General features: G+C 53.4%; 3 protein-coding genes across 6 annotated transcripts; all 3 read left to right on the top strand.

Moving 5' to 3' along the window:
* Nucleotides 1-6,212: 6,212 nt before the first annotated feature.
* Nucleotides 6,213-11,285, top strand: FAM83C (family with sequence similarity 83 member C). Its single transcript, XM_059407973.1, has 4 exons — nt 6,213-6,725; nt 8,840-9,007; nt 9,223-9,347; nt 9,845-11,285. The coding sequence occupies exons 1-4, from the start codon at nt 6,213-6,215 to the stop codon at nt 11,283-11,285; spliced, it is 2,247 nt and encodes a 748-aa protein (XP_059263956.1).
* A 2,509-nt stretch (nt 11,286-13,794) lies between these two features.
* Nucleotides 13,795-20,061, top strand: EIF6 (eukaryotic translation initiation factor 6). Of its 4 annotated transcripts, none has more exons than XM_059406866.1 (7): nt 13,795-13,874; nt 14,162-14,280; nt 14,414-14,499; nt 16,273-16,448; nt 17,005-17,181; nt 17,380-17,561; nt 19,772-20,061. In XM_059406866.1, the coding sequence occupies exons 2-7, from the start codon at nt 14,174-14,176 to the stop codon at nt 19,779-19,781; spliced, it is 738 nt and encodes a 245-aa protein (XP_059262849.1). In that variant the 5' UTR covers nt 13,795-13,874; nt 14,162-14,173; the 3' UTR covers nt 19,782-20,061. The 4 variants fall into 4 exon arrangements, with proteins under 4 accessions (XP_059262849.1, XP_059262848.1, XP_059262847.1 ...); XM_059406865.1 differs by having other exon boundaries at nt 13,799-13,877; XM_059406864.1 differs by having other exon boundaries at nt 13,800-13,888.
* Nucleotides 20,062-20,557: 496 nt separating this feature from the next.
* Nucleotides 20,558-21,297, top strand: MMP24OS (MMP24 opposite strand). Its single transcript, XM_059406867.1, has 2 exons — nt 20,558-20,703; nt 20,786-21,297. Exon 2 carries the CDS (start codon nt 20,789-20,791, stop codon nt 20,966-20,968), a length of 180 nt encoding a protein of 59 aa, XP_059262850.1. The 5' UTR covers nt 20,558-20,703; nt 20,786-20,788; the 3' UTR covers nt 20,969-21,297.
* The last annotated feature ends 966 nt before the right edge of the window (nt 21,298-22,263 follow it).

Genomic DNA, 22,263 nt, shown 5'->3' with positions numbered 1-22,263 from the left:
TGATTAAAGAATGTAGTTTTTACTCTGCTCAAATGTGGTTGTTAATAACCTAAAACTTTGGGTGCCTGGGTGGCTCAGTTAGCTGATTGTCCAGCTCTTGATTTCAGCTTAGGTCATAACCTCGGGTTTGTGGGATTGAGCCCCAGCGTCAGGCTCTACGCTCAGCCAGGAGTCTGCTTCTCTCCTCCTTTCTCTCCTTCTGCCCCTCCCCTGGCTCTTGTGCACGGGCACTCTCTAAAATGAGTAAATAAATCTTTATTTAAAAAAAAAAAGATTTTATTTATCTGACAGAGCACAAGCAGGGGGAACGGCAGGCAGAGGGAGAGGGAGAAGCAGCCTCTACGATGAGCAGAGAGCCCGATGTGGGGCTCGATCCCAGGACCCTGGGATCATGACCTGAGCAGAAGGCAGAGGGTTAACTGACTGAGCTACCCAGGCGCCCCTAAATCTTTAAAAAAAAAAAAAAAAACCAAAAAAAATCCCCAAAACCTCTTAAAACTAACCATGCTTGCCTCCATACCCCCCAAGGAGCAGACCTCTCCCTCCTCGTTATAGGGACAGAACTTCCTCTAAAAGTTTACCTTGTAGATCAATGAAGAATATGCTGTCTTTGCCTAACAACAGAACAAAAAAAAAAAGAGAGAAGAGGTTGGGGGTGGAGCAGAAGGATTCAGCCACCTTCCATGCCACCAGACAAGCCTCCTCCCTTGGACTGGAAGGCTGAGTGAAGAGAAAAGGGAGGGGGGCAGTCCTCTCACACCGCCCCCCTCCAGGAAAGTGGAGTGGGAATTCCCTCCCTGTATGGAAACACTAGTGGGGACAAGTCTCCCCCCATCCATGGGATAGGTGAATGAATGGCTAGAGGGGGGTTAAGGGAAGGAAGACGCCGTCATCCCAAGGTTTGCAGGCTAGAACCCAGACATAGCTACCTGTCCAAGATAGAACGCCCAAATCCTCATTCCCGTGATCTGCCTGCCAGAATGCTCATCTGTGTAGGAGAGTGAGGAGAGGACCTTGCCTCCTCTGAACCGGAATAAGAGACCAAATCTCAGAGCCACACTCCACGGACACAGCCAGAGGGCCATGTTCACATTCAGAGCCGGCCTTCGGTCTAGAAAGGGCAGCAACTGACGAGGGGAGCGCCTCTGGTTGCTGCTTCATGTGTCTTCAGGCCTCCACCAAGCACCTACCCTTTCATGGCCTGAGAAAGCTCTCGAATCCAGCACGTACTGAACTACTCCTCTCAGGCACTTCCCATAGAAGAGCCCATTTATTCCTCGCAAAGACCTGGTGAAAGAGGTGATGTTGGTCCCATTTTACAGATAGCGAAGGTGATTCAAGAGTTGTGATTGTTCAAGGTACCCATTATGTTCCAGAGCCGGGGGTGGGCGTGGGGGCTCCTGAAGGCCTGTGCAGTGCTCAAGAACAGAGGACCACACCCATCTGGGTTGTTAGTGGGAGTCTAGTGCTTCGGGCCACTCTCCTCCTCGGGGGCTGCTTGGTAAATAATCCTAAAACACAGCTCTAGGAATCTTGCCAGCCTTGCACATGGTCTGTACAATGAGAGCCAACAACTTACCTGGGCCCTCTGCGGAGTGTGGCTCCAGACGGCCTTTCCCACCGCCCCCATCTTCCTTCACAGCCGTACCCTCGCCCCTCTAGTCCTCCTCCTGGGAATGTCCTGCTTGTCATTTTGCACAACCTCCAGTCTTTCTCATCCTTTGCTATCTAGCTTGGGGACCCCTCACCGCATGTTCCTGGGTCTTTAACTCCCACATCACTTCACCTTGATTCAAGGGATTTGGGCGCACCATGGCTCTCCTATCCCTGGCGGCTCGACCAGGGAATGTTGTCTCCAATGACCCAGAAGTGCCACATGAAATGTATGTGGCAGTGTTGGCATGGGAGCAGCCTGCAACTGACCATCTACAGCCCATCCCCTGCTCCTACCATCCCTAATGGGACAATCACCTGTCCAGGCGCCTCTTGCCTTATAGGAGACAACAGACAGGGTGTCTGGGTGGTTCAGTCATTAAGCGTCTGCCTTTGGCTCAGGTCATGATCTCAGGATCCTGGGATAGAGCCCCGCATCGGGCTTCTGGCTGCATGGGAAACCTGCTTCTCCCCCTCCCTCTCCGTCTTGTGTTCCCTTTCTTTGGCTGTGTGTCGCTCTCAAATAAATAAGTAAAATCTTAACAAAAAAAAAAAAAAAAAAAGACAACAGACAGGGCTAAATGGCCCCCAGGATGGCAGAATGATGCCAGGCAGGCGCCTGACACATCTCCTGGACGTGACAGTATTTTTCGTCCTTTTAATAACAGTTATTAAGGGGCCCGTGCCAGCACACTGCAGCCAGGGGCTGGGCTTTGCTATCTTTCGCGTTGGGTCTCCACCTGAGGCCCAGCCCGGAGGCCAGGATACACCCCTCTCCCCTCCCATGGCCCTTTACCCGGTCAGCCAGGAGGAAGGGTGGCCAGTCTTGCCACCTGGGGAGTTTGATTTGATTTTCAGGCTTTCAGGATCAGGATGTCAGGGATACCTTGGGGCCCTTGTCACTTCAGTCTGTGCATCCCTGCCTTTCTCCGGTGAGCTCCCTCTACCAGATTCCAGGGTTGGGGTCCGAGACCTCCACTACTGCCCAGACACTCATGCACACAGATAGCTCTGCACCCAGACGTGCACACAAGTGCACAGACACTGACGCGTGCACAGGTAAACACACACTGACAAATGATTACTTAAAAACAGCCAAGCAGACATGCAAACATCAGAGACAGTGCATACGCTTACAGACGTGCACAGGTACATAAGGTTATGCATGGGCATATGTGCATACGTTGAGTTGGGCCATATGAAATCACCAATATTCAGTGTTTGTTTCCTTCCTTCCTTCCTTCCTCCCTTCCTCTCTCTCTCTCTTTCTTTTCTTACCAAAATAGAATCTTAGGGGTGCGTTGCTGGCTCAGTCTGTAGAGCATGTAACTCCTGATCTCCGGGTTGTGAGTTCAAGTCCCACACTGGGCATAGAGCTTGCTTTAAAAAAAAAAAAAAAAAAAAGATTAGGGGGTACCCAGGTGGCTCATTTTGGTTAAGCGTCTGCCTTCAGCTCAGGTTGTGATCTCGGGGTCCTGGGATCAAGCCCCCATATCCCACATTAGACTTCCTGCTCAATGGGGAGTCTGCTTGTCCCTTTTTCTGTGTCCCTTCCCTTCACTCGTGCTCTCTCTCAAATAAGATCTTAAAAAAGATAGGATTTTTTAAAAGATCTTATTTGAGAGAGAGCACAAGTAGGTAGAGCAGCAGGCAGAGGGAGAGGGAGAAGCAGGCTCTCTGCTGAGAGGGGAGCTCAATGCAAGACTCAGTCCCAGGACCCTGGGATCATGACCTGCCTCTTAACCCACTGAGCCACCCAGGCAGCCAAGAGAGAGAGAATCAAATACAAACATGGCCATGGAAGGAAATAAACAAAAATCTAGAGCCAAATTTGTACACCCACACTTAAGCAGCAGCATTCACAATAATCAGAAGGTGGAAACAACCCAAGCATGATGAATGGATACACAGTGTGGTCTACTACACACAATGGGATATTATTCAGTCTTAAAGAGGAAGAAAGTTCTGACTTCAGCTCCAACATGGATGAACCCAGAGTACATTATGCTAAGTGAAATATGCCCGTCACACACACACACACACACACACACACACACACACAAAATTCCACTTAGATGAGATGCTTAGCGTGGTCATATCTATAGAGTCAGAAAGTAGAGTGGTGGTTGCCAGAGGCTGGGGGAGAGGAGGGAATGGGGAGTTGGTGTTTAATTAAGGGTACAGAGTTTCGACTGGGGAAGATGAAAAAGTTCTGGCCATGGATGGTGGTGATGGTTGGGTAACTATGAATGTACTGCATGCTACTGAACTGTAGGCTTGAAAATGGTTAAGATGGTAAACTTTATGTTGTATTTTGCCACAATTAAAAATAATTTTTAAAAAGCCCAAAATATGTCTCATCAGATAGATGTGTAAACACCGAGGGATAAACACGGGAGCGTGCTGCCTCCCCTCCCAGGAGCGCTTCTCCAACCCAGATAAGGCCCCGGTTCTCCCCCTCAACAAATCTGGAGATAAGGCCCTAATGAAGGCCTGCCTCCTTGGATACCCCCCCACAGCTCATTACCCTCCTACGGTCTGGCTTTGCTTACTCAACCGCCCACCCTTCACTGCGGCCTCCCCCCCCCCCCCCCAGGGGGGAGCCTCCTTAGAGCCCCTGGTGCTCCAATTTCTGCCCCTGCCCCTGGAATGTGGTGGAATGGCCCAGCACTTCACCTCCTGGCCTTACACTGACCCCAGGGCTCCTCCCTTCTAAGGTTCCTCAAAGACAAAGCTCCAGCCCCATTCATCTTTGGTCCCAGGGCTCAGCTCGACACAGGAACCCCTAAATCTCTCTGCCCCCTGCTATGAATGTGAGGGGCCCTATGTGAGGCTCAGTAGACATAAGGACCTGCGTCTGGTCTGAACATGATCACAGGCCAGATAAAGCAAGGGCAATCAGTATTATACAAGGTTGTGAGACCTTATACAAGGTGTTTACACCTTATACACCTTATACAGGTGTTTGCTCTTCTGCCCTCCAGGCCGTCCTCATCAGAGCTCGTTCTTCCTCAGAAGGGGGATACCTTGAGCTGACACTGTGCACTGTTGTGGCCACGTCTGCCTGGCCTGCATCCTAAACTAACCGCCATCTGCTGACTCCTCTTCTCTAGAACAAAGCCTCTTAGGCTACTGAGGACTCTGGTCTTTTTTCAGGGGCAGAGAAAAGAAACCTGCCTGCTCTGTTTGCCTCCCGACCTTGAAGTTGCCCCCATCCTCTGAAACCTTTCTTACTAACATTTATTTTATTTTTTAAAAAGATTTTTATTTATTTGACAGAGATCATAAGCAGGCAGAGAAGCAAGGAGAGGAAGCAGGCTCCCCGCTGAGCAGAGAGCCCGATGCAGGGCTCGATCCCAGGACTCTGGGATCATGACCTGAGCCAAAGGCAGAGGCTTTAACCCAATGAGCCATCCAGCCTCCCCTCTTACTAACATTTAATACTCAGCCCCTGAGTTGGGGAGGAAGGCTGTGGTGTGGCCCACAGCAGGCCAGGAGCATCCCTGAAATGGAGGGTGTCAGAAACTTAGCCATCTGGAACAGCGTTTCTCAGGAATGGGCCTGGGCCCACTGCCCCAGGTGTGCCAGGGTAAGTATAAATATAAAAAGCAGGCTCCAGAAACTTACTCAGACTTTCTGGATTTGAATCTCAGATGGCTGGAGCTTGGGGATCTGCATTTGAACATTTCCCCACTATTCCTGGGGACTAGGGTGAAAGCCCCTGCTCTAGGCCCTTGGAGAGTGGGCTCAGAGCCAGGATGGGGGTCGCAGTAATGGAGGTAGAGTGTGGCAGAGCCATGATGGGAGCAGAGAGGCCCAGATGCGGGACAGACAGGTGTTGATGTTGACAGTTCTCTGTGACACTCTGATTCTTATTTAGGGCCTGTGTGCAGGCATATCAAGGCTTGGGATACCAAGGATACACCATGGGTTGGGGTTATGGCTAATCTCTGAATTAGCATTCGGGTTTGCTTACATGAGTTTGATCAAAATGTGCGGTCTAAGTATGTCAGCCTGTACTTCACATCCATGTGTCAGCTGTCCGTGGGTCAGCCTGTCTCCTGTGTGTTCACGCCTTTGTCTCCATGTCTTGAGTCATTTGTCCACCCTGGTGTGTATGATGTGTGTGTGTGTGCACGCGTGTCCCCGAGAATGCCTGGGTCCGTCTGGATCATAAGCCAACCTTCTTGGGGGCTCTGGAAGGTGAGGGTTTGGAGGAAACTTGCTAGGAGGCTGGTGGGGATGGAGCAGATGATGCCGGGGTGGGGCCAGGGTGGGGGTGGGCAGGAGTGTGTGCTAAGGGCCTGGCCCCACCATTTCCCTGGGCGGGCGAGTCTCAACAACAGGCAGACAGGTGAGGCTGACTGACAAGTTCTAGAGGCCAGGGGCAATGGGGCGGAGCGTGGCTCTGACTTAGAGTAGCAACAGGTTGGGAGCCTTGGCACATAGAGGGCGGGCGGGCAGGCAGTGCTTCTGTTAGTGTGTTTCTCCTGCTGCAGCCAGCCCCGGGGTGCAGGCCATGGAACCTGCTGGAGGGTGAGGGCAGCCGGTGGGCAGGCATGTTTGGAAGCCTTGGGCCGGGGGACTTGGGAGCCCAGGGCATGGCAGGAGCCCTGCGGAGCCGGGTGGAGGAGCTGAAGCGGCCGTGGTGGCGGGAGGCCTCACCGCTGGTGCTCCAGCACAGTGAGGCGGCCCGGCTGGCAGCCGATGCCCTTCTGGAGCGGGGAGAAGCTGCCTACCTGCGGGTCATCTCCGAGGAGCGGGAGCTGCCCTTCCTGAGCGCTCTGGACATGGACTACATGACCAGCCATGTGCATGGGGGCCCTGAGCTCAGCGAGGCCCAGGGACCAGAAGCCTCAGGGCCTGACCGCCTCAGCCTGCTCTCTGAAGTCACCTCGGGCACTTACTTCCCCATGGCCTCCGACGTTGACCCCCCAGACCTGGACTTGGGCTGGCCCGAGGTTCCACAGGCCACAGGCTTCAGCCCCACCCAGGCTGTGGTCCACTTCCAGCGGGACAAGGCCAAGAACATCAAGGACCTTCTGCGTTTTCTCTTCAGCCAGGCCCGCACGGTAAGGGCCTTATCTCTTCTGGCATTAATTTCACAGATGTGGAAACTGAGGCCCAGGGAGGGAAAGGGATCAACCCCAAGGCCATACAGTAGCCTAGGGACAGCACTGGACTAGAACCTCCACTCTGGAAGGTGGGCATGTGTTTTACTTACCTTGGTAACTGCCTGGCACTCAAGATCATTCGACCACGAACACGCTGGATATGCACGCACGACTGTGTATACTACAGGGAGAGATCCTCTGCATCTTTCTTGGGAGAGGGTCCTTGGTCTTTATCAGAGTCTCAAAAAGGTTTATGATCCCAAACTAAGAACTCCAGCCTTGTGAACATTTGAGTCACCACCTTGACTTTCAGAGCAGGAAACTGAGGCCAGAGAGGGGCTGGAACTTGTTCAGGGAGGTCCAGTGTCAGTTGGTGAAATAGATAGTTTAGGGGGAGGCCGCTGCCTTCTAGGACCTATCACCAGCCACACCTCACCCTTCACCCACTGCATCTGTAGCTGGGCTGGGAGCAGGGAAGGGGCACTGGTGCCTGGGCCACAGCATGGCATTGGAGGGCTGGGCTTTCTGTTTTGCACCCAAAGGGAAGAGGAATGGAGGCTTCTGGGCTCAGGTTTGGGGATTAGGGGCTCAGGAGAAAGAGAAGGAAAAGGGCTGGTACTGGTGGTCAGTACCTAGGAAGGCTCCAGCCACAGACATGGCCTCATTCCCGAGCCCTGATCTCCGACTCAGGAGGCAGGGGCATGGATCAGATGACTCCAAGAAGGATTTGAGGTGAGTTAGACTCCATGTCTTTGTCTGGGGAGCAGCCCAGAGGGTGCCAGCTGCAGAGATCAGGAGCCAGCACGTTGGGAATCTCACGGTTACCTCCAGAGCCTCCCTGGCAAACCTACCTGTGCCCCAGGCAGGGGAGGGCCAGGCTTGATTAGCACTGGGAATGGGGTTATTAGTGAAGTGGCTGCTGTTGTCACTCCTGTCCCTTTGATCTTCCCTACCTGACCTTCTTCCCCTGACCCCTGGCCAGGCCTGTGACAAGGAGGGATCCTTAACCCCATCCAGACCCCCCACCCCTATCATTTGGGCCAGGAGCCATGCTTCCACTCTGGGCTGCCACTGACTGTCCAAGTGACCTTGGGAAGTGTTTCCTTTTCTTGTAGGCCAAGGTCCTTGTTTGTTAAGCAGGCAGGAGGCAGGGAACATTTGTTGAGTGCTTGTCGTGTGTGGAGTATTTTCACATCTAACCCCCAGAACTATGACATAGAGCTCCCATTATCCCCATTTAACAGATGAGGAGATTGAGGCCCCCAGAGGTAAAGCAACTCGCCCAAGTCCACATCACTAGCAAGTAGCAGAGTGCAGATTCGAACCCTGTTCTGTCTGGCTCCAGAACTGAGGCTCTTTGTCTTGCACCTCTTGACTCAGCCTGGACGAGGAGAGGCGCTCTCGCAGCACGTGTACGCAACAGGAAGAAGGGGCAATTGGAGGCTTGATGGTGCAAGGATTTTTTTTCAGGGCTTCTCTGAGACAGTCCATTGTAGGAGGAGACCACAAGCCCCAGCCCCACAACCGAGCAGAAAACTTGGTTCCACCTGGTGTGGGTGGAAGTGAGGGAGTCCCTGGGTATGGGAAACCATGCCAGACCTCTGCAGCTTCACAGGGAAACTGAAGCAGGTCTGGCAAAGGGCTTGAGGATTCCAATAACTGGCTTGCAGCTCTAATTCTTGAGGAGGGAACCGCCGACAGAGCTAGCCCGCCGACAGAGCTAGCCCTGGAGCTAGTGGGAGAGTGTGAGGTACATTGGGAATCAGGGTCTCGGTTCTGCTTCTGACTCCTTTCCCGCTCTGGGCCTCTTTGAGAAGCTCAGGACAGATAAACACTCTGTCCTCAAAGATATGCACGTAGAAACTTTCAGATTCTGGGCATTCAAAACAGGGGACCCTCCATGCGTCTCAGTTAAGGAGAGTTGTTGTTGTTAATAAGCCCTTTCAGTCCAGATGTTTTCCCAGGCTCCAGCCTCCCGATGTTAAGCCGAATTCTCTTTTCCTGGACCCCAGTTCCTAGCCCTGCACTGGGCAATGTTCCGCGCAGGACTGAGTTTCCCTTACATCCCCCAGGTGGTGGCCGTGGTGATGGATGTGTTCACTGACATGGAGCTTCTATGTGACCTCATGGAGGCCTCGAGCCGGCGTGGTGTCCCCGTCTACCTGCTTCTGGCCCAGGAGCACCTCAGGCACTTCCTGGAGATGTGCTACAAGATGGACCTCAATGGGGGGCACCTGCCGGTCAGTGAGGGACAGGGGCAGTAACCAAGGGGTGGGGTGGGGAGTTGGCGAGGGAAGAAGGGTCAGTTGGGTGGTCAGGAAACATTGGGGGTCGAGGGGAGTGGGCAACTGCGTTCCCTTCGCTGTTTAAGGTTAGAGACTGCGTGGGATTTAGACAGGGCTTGAGTCCCATTGTCTTAAGGTCAACAACCAACCTCCCTCTGTCCTTGGCCTAGAATATGCGTGTGCGCAGCACGTGTGGGGATACTTACTGCAGCAAGGCAGGCCGTCGCTTCACGGGGCAGGCCCTGGAGAAGTTTGTCGTCATCGACTGTGAGCAGGTGGTGGCGGGCAGCTACAGGTGAGCATGTGGGACCCGCAGAAAGGGGCGGGGGTCTGTGCCACTGGCTGGTGAGGGTGCCTGGGGTCTGGCAGCTTGAATGGGCCTCCCCTCATCCCTCCCTTCCAGCATAGACTGAGCAGCTGCCCCCTGCCAGGCATAGTACTGGGCTCAGGAGATAGTATGGGAAGCAAGACAGCCCCAAGCTGGACCCCGGAGGAGGTCATCCCGTGGAAGGATTGCTTTAGTGCTTTTGGCAGAGAAAATGGCTATGGTACCTCAGAACTGGAGACTTCAGGGAATCTCACCCCCAGTCTATTTTACAGATGGGCAAGTTGAGGCCCTGAGATGGGGAACCATGGGCCCAAGTCCTCTAAGCTCAGCTCTGAAGTCAGAGCTCTGCGTCAGCTGGGTCCTCAAGGTGGTGGAGGTGTGGTTGATGTCCTCCCCTGGTTGTGACCCCTGCCTAACCCCAGGGTCCTGCACTTGGCCTTCTGACCCTGACCCTCTGCCCCCAGCTTCACCTGGCTTTGCAGCCAGGCCCACACTAGCATGGTGCTACAGCTGAGAGGCCGCATCGTGGAAGACTTTGACCGAGAGTTCCGCTGTCTGTATGCCGAGTCTCGGCCTGTGGAGGGCTTCTGTGGTGGCGAGGATCCCGTGTCTCCTAGGGCACTGTGTCCTCCCCCAGCGGCCCTGGGCTTCGGGCCCGCTGTGCCAAGCCCCACTTCCTCCTCACCCTCCAGCACCAGCCTCAGCAGCATCAAACGCTCACCTCTGATGGGCCACTCCTCTTACCTCGCTCCACCGGGAGGTGCTGGCTGCAGTGACAGGGGTGTGGTGTCCTCATCCCTGGGCCCTGCCCGCCGCGAGGCCAGTGGCCAGTCCTCTCTGCAACGCCAGCTGTCAGACTCAAACCACGGCTCACTGCTAGGGCTCTACAGGTCCAATCTAGGCAAGCTGGGGGCGTCCCCATGGTCCCAGTCCTCTCCTGCCCTCAACCACAATGGTGCTAGTCCCTTAACCCTAGCAGTGGGGTCACCTCTGCTTGCTCGCCAACGCCCCCTCCTCCCCTTCCCTCAGGGGGCTGTAGCCCTGTCCCGGCTCCCAGAGAATGGGCTTCTGGGAAGCCAGGAGTGTAGCCCCCAACGAGGTCGCTGGGTACCTGGTACAGCCCTGGAGACAGTGGAGGAGAAGAAGGTGTCTCTGAGTCAGAGCCATAGCCAGTTGGATCTCCTTGTCCCCTTCCCCAGAGCCAGAGAAGCTGGAGGCCCTGATTCTGGGGTTAACCCCAACTCAAGCTCCCCCTGGCCTGGAGAACAGGCCCCAGAGGACAGGAAGTTGCCCCCAAACCAGAGATACAACCAGCTGGATCTCCTGCCCCAGACCCAGGGTGCTGGGGGTACCCCTGAGTCAGGTTCCCCTAGACCTGGCAACCGAACCCCAGAGGACAAGAGGCTGTCCTCGAACCACAGCCACAGCCAACTGGACCTCCTGGCACAGTATCCCAAGGGTGGGGGCTCCAGAGTGCCTCCTGAAGCCAGCTCCTCAGCCAGAGCTGGCAAGCAGGGTCAAGATGAGCGACGACGGACACTGGGCCACAGCCAGCTGGACCTCATCACAAAGTTTGGCCCATTCCGGGGTGAGGGACCTGGGCCCAATGGTCTCCCCAGACCAAGCCCTGCTCGAAAGGCTGGAGTGGGCTCTGGGGATGAGAAGCGGCTGACCCTGGGCCACAGCAAGTTGGACCTCATCACCAAGTATCATCAGTTGCAGGGTGCCAGGCAAGGACCTGAGCCTGGCCTCCCCGGGGGCCCCACAGGTGGACATCACAATGGCAGTAACAATGGCCTGTTTGGGGATGAGAAGCGGCTGACCTTGGGCCACAGCAAGCTGGACCTCATCACTAAGTACAACAAGTCCAAGTTCAAGCTGCTTCGAAGCCGCTTTGAATCCTAGTCCTGCTCCCAGCGGAGACGTGTCCCTCCTCCATCTACTTAGACTCTAGATTTATCAAAGTTCCAGACTCCAGGGCACTCCAGCAGGGGCTGCATGGAGAGCCGAGGGTGTCTAGAAGCCCAGGTTAAATACTCACTGGGCTCGGGATTGTTTACACACACACACACACACACACACACACACACACACACAGAAATGGAACCCACAGTACCTGCCCTTTGCCACTGTGCTGGGGACTTCACACTGGTTAATTCCCATCCTTCATGCTCATAATATCCTACAAGATAGACCTCTAGAAGGTATACATGTCTAAGGTCATAGATACTATCTTTCCTGTCTTAGAAATGTGGAAGCTGAGGCCCAGAGAGTTTGATGACTTGGTTGGAATGAGATCCAAGTCAATGGCAGAGCCAGGGCCCAAACCCCATGTCTCTGACTCTTAAGATGGTGTTTTTGCACACTGCACACTACTATCAACAGTTCACATGTCCCCTGCACACAAAATATGCACATTACAGAGATGCCCCAAATGCCATACAATATACTAACGGGGTTCACATCCACAAACTGCACACCCGTAGACACACAGAAAGTACACAAAGGTTCATGTGATAAACCCAAACACCCAGAATTCTAGTTATAGGTATTCAATAAATGTTATACGGCTAAATGAATGGCTACACAAAATATATACATTCAGTTCACCTGTAGATCTCTCAGGAACCACAGATGATAAATGTGCACATAACCACACACACACACACACACACACACACACACAGACTTGCACACACCAACCAGTATCTTCTTTGACCTAAGCGGTGTACCTGACCCTGGACTAGCATACAATGGGGCTGACAAGTAAATCAGACTCGGTCCCTGGGAGACAAGGATTAAATGCATAAATGCCGGTGGCAGGCAAGACAAAGATGTATCTAACTAAAGATCAGTCAGTAATGGATGGTGGAGAAGGAAGGGCAGAGAGTGGTGGTGACGGTGGAGTGGTGAGCAGTTTCAAAGGAGGCAGACTTTGAGCCAGGCCTTGAAGGATGGGGAGGATTGGACAGATGGTGAAGAAGAGGAATTCCTGGTAGAAGGAAGCGGTTGAAGAGAAGCCAGGGAGAAGACTGGAGAAGTGGGTCTGAGATGAGCTGGGGAGAATGTAGAGGGCATGGATACTCAGACTCCCGACACACACACACATGCACACACACAGGCACACAACAGTTTGCTGAGTGTCCCTAGAAGCAAAGGTTCTGACAGGTTGTATGTCCTTTTCCTGAGTTCACCACCTGTCTGGGACAGTTTACATGATACAAATCAATAAAGGCAGACATGCTATGACCCAGCAGCAGCCTGGTGTATTCTGAGAAAGGCGGAGTTATGAAACTGCATGTTGAGGGTTGGGAAAGGGCACTGTTCAGTCCAGTTATGGAGGGCTCCCTGAGAGAGAGTGGATGGCTGCAGAAGGGCTGGGGGTGAGGGGAGGTGGGGGGAGGACAGGGGCTCCAGGCCTCCTCTACCTTCATTGTGACATTCTTTTTTTTTTTTTTAATATTTTATTTATTTATTTGACAGACAGAGATCACAAGTAGGCAGAGAGGCAGGCAGAGACAGAGAGATAGGGAAGCAGGCTCCCTGCTGAGCAGAGAGCCCGATGCGGGGCTCAATCCCAGAACCCTGGGATCATGACCTGAGCCGAAGGCAGAGGCCTTAACCCACTGAGCTACCCAGGCGCCCCTCATTGTGACATTCTGAGAGGCCCTGGGGCTTTGGGGATTCTACAAAATGTAGATCAAATTCCTCTCATCCACGAGAGCCACCTTGACTGCCACCCTCTATCTCGGGGACAGAAAGTGGCTGCTGACTGATCAAGCACATGCAAGGGGCACACAGTGGCAGCCAGTCAGGACCCACACAGTTGCCCATCTGGACCCTCCCTAAGACGCGGCTTCATTCATCCTTCCCTCTCTCCAATATCTTCTTCAGCCTGGTTTCTTCTACTTCTCTGGCCACACCTCCTTCTCCAGCCTTTGTCCTGGTCTAATTTCTCCCCACTGGAAGCCTCCATGGGTGACCTCATCTGCCGGAGACTTCAGCCCCAAATCTCAGTCCCTCACTCTCTCCTGGGCTCCAGATCTGGCTGGACATCTGTCTCGCACCTCACTCTCGGACTGTCACCTTACTCACACCTGCTCTTCCTCCTTAGGCTTTACTTCAGTAAATACCTCCATCATCAGTTCACTGTGTCTCTGGGAGACATCCCTGGCTGCTCCTCTCTTATGTCTCGCATGCAAGCAGCCACAGGTCTCAATCAATTGCATCTCCTAAAAAACTCCTGAATGAATGAATGAATGGATGGATGGATGGATGGATGGATGGATGGATAGATGAATGAGAGCACGCTTGGGGCGGGGCCAGGTGGGGTACAGACCTGACCAATCGCAACCCTGGAGTCCTCCCACGGGGTGGAGCTACGGTGGCCGCCTGCGTGGCTGGGTGCGCCGAGCGTTCCCGGAAGTCTCCCTGGGCGGAGGCGGAAACGGAAACCTACTTAAGGCCGTGTGGACTCCTTTGCCGCGTGCGGAGGTAGTGGTGGATTGGTGAGCCCGTGCGGAGGGACATCGGAAGGGACAGATCCAGGATCCCGGCATCCCGGCATCCCGGCATCCCGGCATCCCGGCATCCCGGCATCGTTAGTGGTAGGAGCCGGAGGATTCGAGGCTAGAGAGTCTAGAGGGGCCCAGTGGGCGGGACCCGAGGTTTGAGGGGCCGAAAGGGGCGTGGTCGCAGCGGGGCTTGAGGGGCCGAGGCCCGCGAACCGGGACCCAGGGGCCGGGAGAGGATCTGCGGGCCCTGAACTCCCGCTCCCGCAGCCCTTAGGCCTCATGGCGGTCCGAGCGTCTTTCGAGAACAACTGTGAGATCGGCTGCTTTGCCAAACTCACCAACACCTACTGCCTAGTGGCCATTGGAGGGTCCGAGAACTTCTACAGGTGCGGCGGGAGCCCCGGATCCGCGGGCAGTGGCGTGGCTGCATGGCGGGGAGGGTTCTGGGAGTCGGGGGCTCTGGCAGAGTGAGGGCTCACGCCCCTGAGCCCCGTAACCACCGAGTCCATGTTCCTACAGTGTGTTCGAGGGTGAGCTCGCCGATACCATCCCCGTGGTGCACGCGTCCATCGCCGGCTGCCGCATCATCGGCCGCATGTGTGTGGGTAAGCCTGGTGGAAGACGCGGAGCGAGGGAGTGGAGCCCACCAGAGGCTTTAATTGTAGCCTCGGAGGGAAGCCCAAGTGATCCTTGGATTTTCCAGGCTTTCATCCATTTTCTTCAGAGACGAGAGAATCTCTCAGGCCTGGGCCGGACCCACTTATTGTCAGCAGATCTGACACTGGAGAAGGCTTCAGGATCCATAGGATCACAAATAACACTAAGTGCTTTCACTCTTTCACTTGATTTCTTTCCTCCTTCACCAAGACCCTGGCAGGTAGGCATTATTGCCTAATCGGATTAATGATGAAGCTAAGATCCAAAGAATCCCAGTGACTCACCAGGTTCCACACCTAGTGTGAGAGAAATTGAAATGTCATCTCTCCCTTGCCACTGACTCTGGGCATGTTGCTTCCTCTCTATGAGGATCCAGTTCTAGCACTATAAAATTACAAGCTAAAATTCTGGGTCATCCTGTTCAGTTACCCATTTAAATGGTAAATCCTCTACCATGTCTCTGAGTGGCATCCCCATCCTACTCCCCTACTTCCCATCACTGTTGAGTCTAGCCATTGGTCATTTCTTTGAGCTGTATCTGTCTCATTGTCACCCCTTATTTCTTTACCATTACCTCTTCTTGCTAGTTCTTTTCACTGGAGGCATATAGGAATTTGTTCTCTTATTATTTTTTTATCATAAGCTTGATGATCCTGGCCTCTGAGTATTTTCTTATTCAGGCCAAACACTCTCATCCCTAGTCATGAACTTTGGACTTGATACTTGGTGTGTTGTTTTTTTTTTTTTTTTTTTTGATAATGTGTGGTAACTCAGAGTTCAGAAGTTCAGAGTTGTGTTCTAGCTGTAGTAGGTGGAAGTTTAGTTATGGTTGTTACAATATAATTGTAGTTCATTCTTTTTTTTTTTTTTAAGATTTTTATTTATTTATTTGACAGAGAGAAATCACAAGTAGGCAGAGAGGCAGGCAGAGAGAGAGAGAGGAGGAAGCAGGCTCCCCGCTGAGCAGAGAGCCCGATGCGGGACTCGATCCCAGGACCCTGAGATCATGACCTGAGCCGAAGGCAGCGGCTTAACCACTGAGCCACCCCACCCAGGCACCCCTAATTGTAGTTCATTCTTACTGCATTTTGTATAGGTATATAACACAATATATTCAACCATTGTGCTGACAGTAGGCATTTGGGTAGTTTCTGGTTAGTTTTATTACGAATAGTGTTGCTCTGGCTTTCACTGAACAAATGGACATGTTTCTCTTGGATATATAATACCTAGGAGAGGAATGCTTGGGTCACAGGGTATGTGAATATATGTACCAGGTGATGCCAGATAATTATCTGAAGTGGTCGAGCAATTTACACTCCTGTTGGTTGTTCCATATATCTTTGCCAACCTGTGGTGTTGACATTTTAAAAAAAATTTTAGCCTTCTGGTAAGTGTGTAGTATTACCTCAGTTTTTAAGTAGCAAAATACACAACACCAAGAGTTCCTCTTTCTAGTCCTGGTCTCCCCTGGTTGATGATGGCAAAGTGGATGGGGTGTGTTGGGACAGATTCCTGGGCTATCTGTGGCCTGCCCAGTGGGACTCCTGGTCCCCCCTGGGTGTTGTATGGATCAATAGGTTGGTGGGCCGGGGGATGGACCTAAAGCTTCTTGGGGAAGCTAACTGGACTGGATTATGTCTTCAGCCCCTAGAGCATAGCAGGCATCCTGTGGATTTGTGGTCCGTTCTTGTCCCACCTCTTAATTTGGGTCTCTCTAGGGAACAGACACGGTCTCCTGGTGCCCAACAATACCACCGACCAGGAACTGCAGCACATTCGCAACTGCCTCCCAGACTCGGTGCAGATCCGGAGGGTAGAGGAGCGGCTCTCAGCCCTGGGCAATGTCACCACTTGCAACGACTACGTGGCCTTGGTTCACCCAGACCTGGACAGGGTAAGGTACCCTGATTTGGCCCGGGAGTCACAGGACCAGCCTAGTCAGTGGTTGGTTAGTCGCTGGTCTTGCCAGGACTTAGGGGTGTCTTTTGTGGGTTCTTTTTATACTTGGGCTCTAGCATGTTACGCACTCATTCGTGCCTGACATGCTAGGCATTAATGGGGCCTTCCGTGGTGTGGTCAGTGCAAGAAAGAAGCTGAAGAGGGAATTAATCCTTCAGAATCAGGGAGATGGTCACATCCCGTCCCACAGCCAGTACCAGGAGGGATGATTGACAGTTGAACTTTTGAGTATGGGTTAGAAGAGAGACAGTGATTTGGAGACCAGCCTGTCTACTCAGGGCATTCACACATACTAGGGGCTCCCGAGCAGGCCTTGACTCTTCTCCAAGCCATATGCCCTCCTTTCTCTGTGTGAAGCTTCCATACGCAACTACGTAGCAGAGGAATGAGGGGCTTAGGGAGCCCAGCCCCGGGGTGGTTCTGGGCATGGAGGGCCCTGGGTTTCCTTGACCTGCAGGTTCTGGGCTGAGTACCATGCCTTTGGCTAACAGGAAACAGAAGAAATCCTGGCTGATGTGCTCAAGGTGGAAGTCTTCAGACAGACAGTGGCCGACCAGGTGCTCGTAGGAAGCTACTCTGTCTTCAGCAATCAGGGAGGCCTGGTACATCCCAAGACTTCAATTGAAGACCAGGATGAGCTGTCCTCTCTTCTTCAGGTCCCCCTTGTGGTAAGCGTTCCTTTCTCTGACCTCTGTCTCCAGCTGAGGCAGCTCCGTTGCCCTATATAAAGGATCAGAGTTACTACCCGTCCCAGTTAGCAGTTGGGTTTGCAGGGCGGGGAGCGGGATTTGGGGAACGTCCTTAGCGGGGAGTGGCAGGACTTGGGCTTTTGGGGGCATGAGACACACTGAGCCATCCCTTGGCAGGCGGGCACCGTGAACCGAGGCAGCGAGGTGATTGCCGCTGGGATGGTGGTGAACGACTGGTGTGCCTTCTGTGGCCTGGACACAACCAGCACAGAGCTGTCCGTGGTGGAGAGCGTCTTCAAGCTGAACGAAGCCCAGCCGAGCACCATCGCTACCAGCATGCGGGACTCCCTCATTGACAGGTACATGGGCCTCTCTTCTGCCTTTGGAGGGTAGGAGGAGATGCCACCAAGAATGGGAGCCGCACTGTGTTCGTACCGGTAGGTTCTCCTCATGTGGGAGGGCACACCTGCAGCGCTGCTGAGGGGTCCCAGGCCACAGCCAGTAAGCATTGCCTGAATATCATCACCATCTCTGAAGGCTCAGCTCACAAAGCTTCCCTTGGGGCCGTCTTATTTTCTCACCACGTTGTTTTGTTGTCTGGCTGCTTGTGTGTCCGTGTTCTCAGCCTGCAGCCCAGAGTCTGAGACAGAAAGAGCGGTCTACAGAGGGAAGGAAGGGAAGCTGCTCTTAGGAACTGAGGAGATTCCTAGGGGGCCTGTTGGGGTGGGGTTGCATCAAAATTGCAGTCGTCTGGATTTTTGTGGGCTTAAGGAAAAAGCAGGTTCTTGGGCCCTAACCCTGGAGAGTCTGGGGTGTGAGGCTCTGGAATCATTTTTCTTTGGAAAAGCAGCAGGCGTGGGCAGTCACCCTTCCTGGAGGATTCTTCTCAAAGCATGCCGCCCCCAAGTATCACAGGAATCTGTATGAGAATAGGAACCCCATAGTAGAGCAAGCACTCAGTTACAGACCCCTTACCTAACAGGCAAAATTATCCTTCATTTTCCCTTCTTCATTCATTCATTCACCTGATGTGCACTGAGCCCTGTTCCCGAAGTGGCTTAGGAAACTCCAGTGAGACACTCTGTTATCCAGGAAGGTTTTTGTGGAGGACACATCATGTAGTCTGGTCCCCAGGGGAAGGAGTCGGTATTTGAATAGGCAGAGATGGAGTGGGGAAGCACTTGAGACAGACCCTGAGTGGGAAAGTGTGGAGTGGGCAAGGGAAAGGCAAGGACGTGAATGCTTGCATCAAGAAGTTTTGACTGTGGGCCTGTGATTTTGACCTTGAATCTATGTTGCAATGCTTGTTGATGGAGATTCTTGGCATCACCCCTCACTCACTGATTGCCTAGGTCTGGAGTGAGACCCAGCCATGTGTGGTTTATTTTAATAAGTTTCTCTGGATGATTCTGATGGGGAACTGTCATTGGGAGAGCAGCTGAAAGGGTCAGTTGAAATGGGAAGGTGGTATCAGTGGATTTGTCATTTGTTCAATAACTTCTTTTTGAACATCTGCTATGCCAGACAGTCATGATGTGGTAATGAATAAAATACATGCTCCCTGCCCTTGTGGAACATATAATCTTAAAAAGAAAACAGTGGGTACGCAATCATTTCATTAAAGAACAAAACTTAAAACCTCTTAGCAGCCTAAGAACAGAAAGACATTTTTGCAACCTGATTTTTTTTTTAAGATTATTTATTTATTTATTTGACAAACAGAGATCACAAGTAGGCAGAGAGAGACGAGGAAGCAGGCTCCCTGCTGAGCAGAGAGCCGGATGTGGGGGTTCGATCCCAGGACCCTGGGACCATCGGGACCATGACCTGAGCCGAAGGCAGATGCTTAACCCACTGAGCCACCTAGGTGCCCCTGCAACCTGATCATTGATACCTACCAAAAAACTACAGCAAATGTTGTATTTAATGGTGAAGCTTTAGAAATTGCTCTTAAAGCCAGGCAGAATTTACTCACAGTCCCCAGCACGTGTCAGCATATAGTGGTCCTAGGTCATGCAGTTAGATAAAGATGTGGTATTAGAAAGGAAGAGCTAAAACTCACTGGCTTCCTTTGGTTTTGCACCCACTGATTTGAGGTACCCATGAGCGCTCATAATGATGGGGTCAGGTAGGTGATTAGAAATACGTACTCTAGTTTTATAATTTTATGTGTGATTATTACCTCCAGGAAGAATGTTCTGGCCCTATTCCTGTCACTGGGGGATTTGAGGTCTGGGCATGTCCCTTCTAATTTGAATCCTCTTACTCCCTTTTCTGATGTTTGTTGGACTTGACCTCTGAGGTTCTGGTTTATGATTGATAAGTTTGAATAAATTACTGAGTTGAGTGGGGAAGGAGTTACTTTTAGGTTTTAAGCTCTGAGGGATCTGGACTGGATTGTGACTCAAGGAAGCAGTGTAATCTGGGCCGGGCAGCAGGGTGGGACTCTGAGTGTGGCTTTTCGGGGCTGAGCTGGAACAAAGGGGTAAGGGTGGAGGCAGTGTCCTAATAAAGGGTGAGGTGCACTCTGAGAAGAACCTACTGACAGTATTCCCTCTTCTCTCCCTAGTCTCACCTGAGTCACCTTCCATGCTGTTCTGTGGGCTCTTGGCTCTGGACTTCGGCTCCCTCCATGCTCCACCCAGTTTGTTCTGGATGCTGGCCGGGAGTTGGCAGAGAGCTCACTGGGACTGAGTGGCTGTATGCCCAGTTTTTCACCTGTGCCCATCTCCTGAATCTACAGTTACTGCAAAAATCTGCCATGTTGTGCTGTCTGTCAGGCCTTAAGGGCTCCTGACTGACTGCTCTGTTTGCTGTACCACTTCCATTAAAGGGCAGCTGCCTCTTGCTATTCTCGAATGTGTTGTTTGGGAGCCTCCGCCTGCAACCCTCCTTCGCTAGCACTGTTCTGGGGGGAAATGGGTAGGATGCACACACACACTTCAGTTTCGCAATCACCCACCACCCTCCCACCATGATCAGGATGGGTGGATTCCTCCTATGGCAAGAGGAAGAAGCATTCTCTCTACTGCAATTCTCGCATTTTCCACACAACTTCAGCCTCATACTTATGGGCTTCAAGGGGTGAGAATCTGGTATGAGAACGTGTAAGGGGTCTGGAGCAATGGGCCACACGGCAATCTTGTCTCCTTGGACCGAGGTGGACGGAGGTTGCGGTGCTGGCTGCCACCCTCTGCGAAACAGCTGCCCACCGTAGCTCCAGTGGGTGTGGGAAGCGTCGGGAGGAGGAGTCACTTGTGTCTCCGGGCGGTGTGTGGGGCGGGGCCCTGGGACGCTGGAGCCGCATTGGCCGGGGGCTGGTGGGTGGGGTTGTATCTGTCAGGTCCGCCTCCGGGGTGTGTAGCAGCGGCCTGAGGGCGGGGCCGGTGCGCGAGATGACGCCACGGCGCCAGCCCCTCCGGCGTAGCTACGCTGCCTGCGGAGCGCCGTCGCCGGCCCGGGAGCTGGGATCCCGGACACCCGCGGCTCCCCTGGCGCGAGGTGAGGGCAGGGCTGGGCTGGAGCGGGGCGGGGAGACGGGGTGGCGTGCGGCCGGCCCACGCCTGACGGCCTCTCTTTGCAGACCATGGGCTCTCGGCTGAGCGGCGGCCAGGGCGCCGCGGAGCAGGTGCAGCCCCAGCCCCAGCCCCAACCCCAACCCCAGCCCCGGGCGCCCGAGGCCCCTGAGCGGCCCCCGCCAGAACCCGGTCCCTGGGGGCCGCTGGACGATGTGCGCTTCCTCATCGCCTGCACCTCCTGGTACTGACAAGCCACCCTCCGCAGTTACCGCCTGCCGCCAACTGTCGTTCTGTTCGCCTCACCTGGTTCGTCTCTCGTGGTCTCTTTCTACCCCCGGTGCCCAGGAGACGCTCGGAGAGTTGAGGAAGTCACGGAGGACCATGGATGGGGCACCGGCTTGCCTCTAAGCTACCCCCAAATTTGTTCGCTTATCAGCCTGAACCCAAACCAGCTCAAACCTTCGTGCTCACCCCTCCCCGTAGCTTCAGCAGTCTGGGTCCTGGGGCAGCCCTCCCCAGCACTGATTTCCCAAACCAGGCCAGGACTCCTGGTAAAACCCCAAGACTGCTGACTTGACCTCCTGTCTTCTGTCCTTTATTGCTGAGAACCTGGCTTTTGCTTTTGTCTTTGGTTATGGCACCACGTGCCTTGCCTTCAGAGAAGATCTAGCCACAGTGACCCTCCCGGTGCCCTTCCTAGGGGAAGTTGCTCTGTCGTCCTGGATCCTATTGAGGCATTATCAGGCTGTGTTCCGGGAACCCCAGTAACCTTGGGCCTACAGGGCCAGCCTTTTGGAGAGAGGAGACATCTGATTGCTGGGCTGGGAGATGAGATGCATGGGACAGTTCCCAGACACCCCAAAGCACCTTGTTCCCCTTCTCCCAGAAGCTTCTTAAGGCCACTCCCAGAACCTGATCCTTGTTCCTAAATCCCAGGGAAACAACATACTCTGTATTTTTGTTTTATTTAGAAATGATTTAAAAAACATTATACAAAGGCTGATCAGTTTAAAATGTGACCGACACTGAAATGCTGTGATGTTCCCCAGGCTGAGGGAAGCTGGGCTCTGGGGTCCCCAGTGCTGTGCCCCTCTGTCTGTCTGCCCTGTCCTGGGGTGATGGACAAACAGATGACCACAAGACAGGAGAATCCGAGATTGGAAGCCTCCAGGCTGAGCCCTCTCTGGGCCTGGCCCTGCATCCCTCACGTCTGCAGCCTGCTCTGCCTGCCTCCATCTCCTGCTCTTTCTCAGCTGGCCTCCGTAGTACCAGGAGCCAATGGGGAGCCTGGGGAGCCTAGAGCTTTCAAGAAGTGAGAGCACCAACCTGAGGAGTGGAGGGGGACCTAGAAGGGGAGAAGGGAGGCCAGGAAGAGATGGATAAAAGAGACCCTTCTGATCTCATCTTGGACCCTAGAGGCGTCCATAGGTGGGGACCAAAGACTCAGCCAGCCCACGGGATGATGGCCTGGGTGAGAAACAACCTCTCTGTGCTTCATTTGAGGGCACGGTGAGAGGTACCCTAGGCTTCCCAGGGCCTACAC

Source organism: Mustela nigripes, chromosome 7, assembly GCF_022355385.1.
Source record: "Mustela nigripes isolate SB6536 chromosome 7, MUSNIG.SB6536, whole genome shotgun sequence".
NCBI classification, from domain to species: Eukaryota; Metazoa; Chordata; class Mammalia; order Carnivora; family Mustelidae; genus Mustela; species Mustela nigripes.
This window is presented reverse-complemented; position numbering and strand designations above follow the sequence as displayed.

Excerpts from the sequence above, each read along its gene's own strand:
- FAM83C (XM_059407973.1), top strand. The coding sequence starts at position 6,213 with ATGTTTGGAAGCCTTGGGCCGGGGGACTTGGGAGCCCAGGGCATGGCA. Across the intron at positions 9,008-9,222 it reads TCAATGGGGGGCACCTGCCG|AATATGCGTGTGCGCAGCAC; the intron begins GTCAGTGAGGGA and ends TCCTTGGCCTAG. Across the intron at positions 9,348-9,844 it reads GTGGTGGCGGGCAGCTACAG|CTTCACCTGGCTTTGCAGCC; the intron begins GTGAGCATGTGG and ends CTCTGCCCCCAG.
- EIF6 (XM_059406866.1), top strand. The coding sequence starts at position 14,174 with ATGGCGGTCCGAGCGTCTTTCGAGAACAACTGTGAGATCGGCTGCTTT. Across the intron at positions 14,500-16,272 it reads CATCGGCCGCATGTGTGTGG|GGAACAGACACGGTCTCCTG; the intron begins GTAAGCCTGGTG and ends GGGTCTCTCTAG. Across the intron at positions 17,182-17,379 it reads TTCTTCAGGTCCCCCTTGTG|GCGGGCACCGTGAACCGAGG; the intron begins GTAAGCGTTCCT and ends ATCCCTTGGCAG.
- MMP24OS (XM_059406867.1), top strand. The coding sequence starts at position 20,789 with ATGGGCTCTCGGCTGAGCGGCGGCCAGGGCGCCGCGGAGCAGGTGCAG.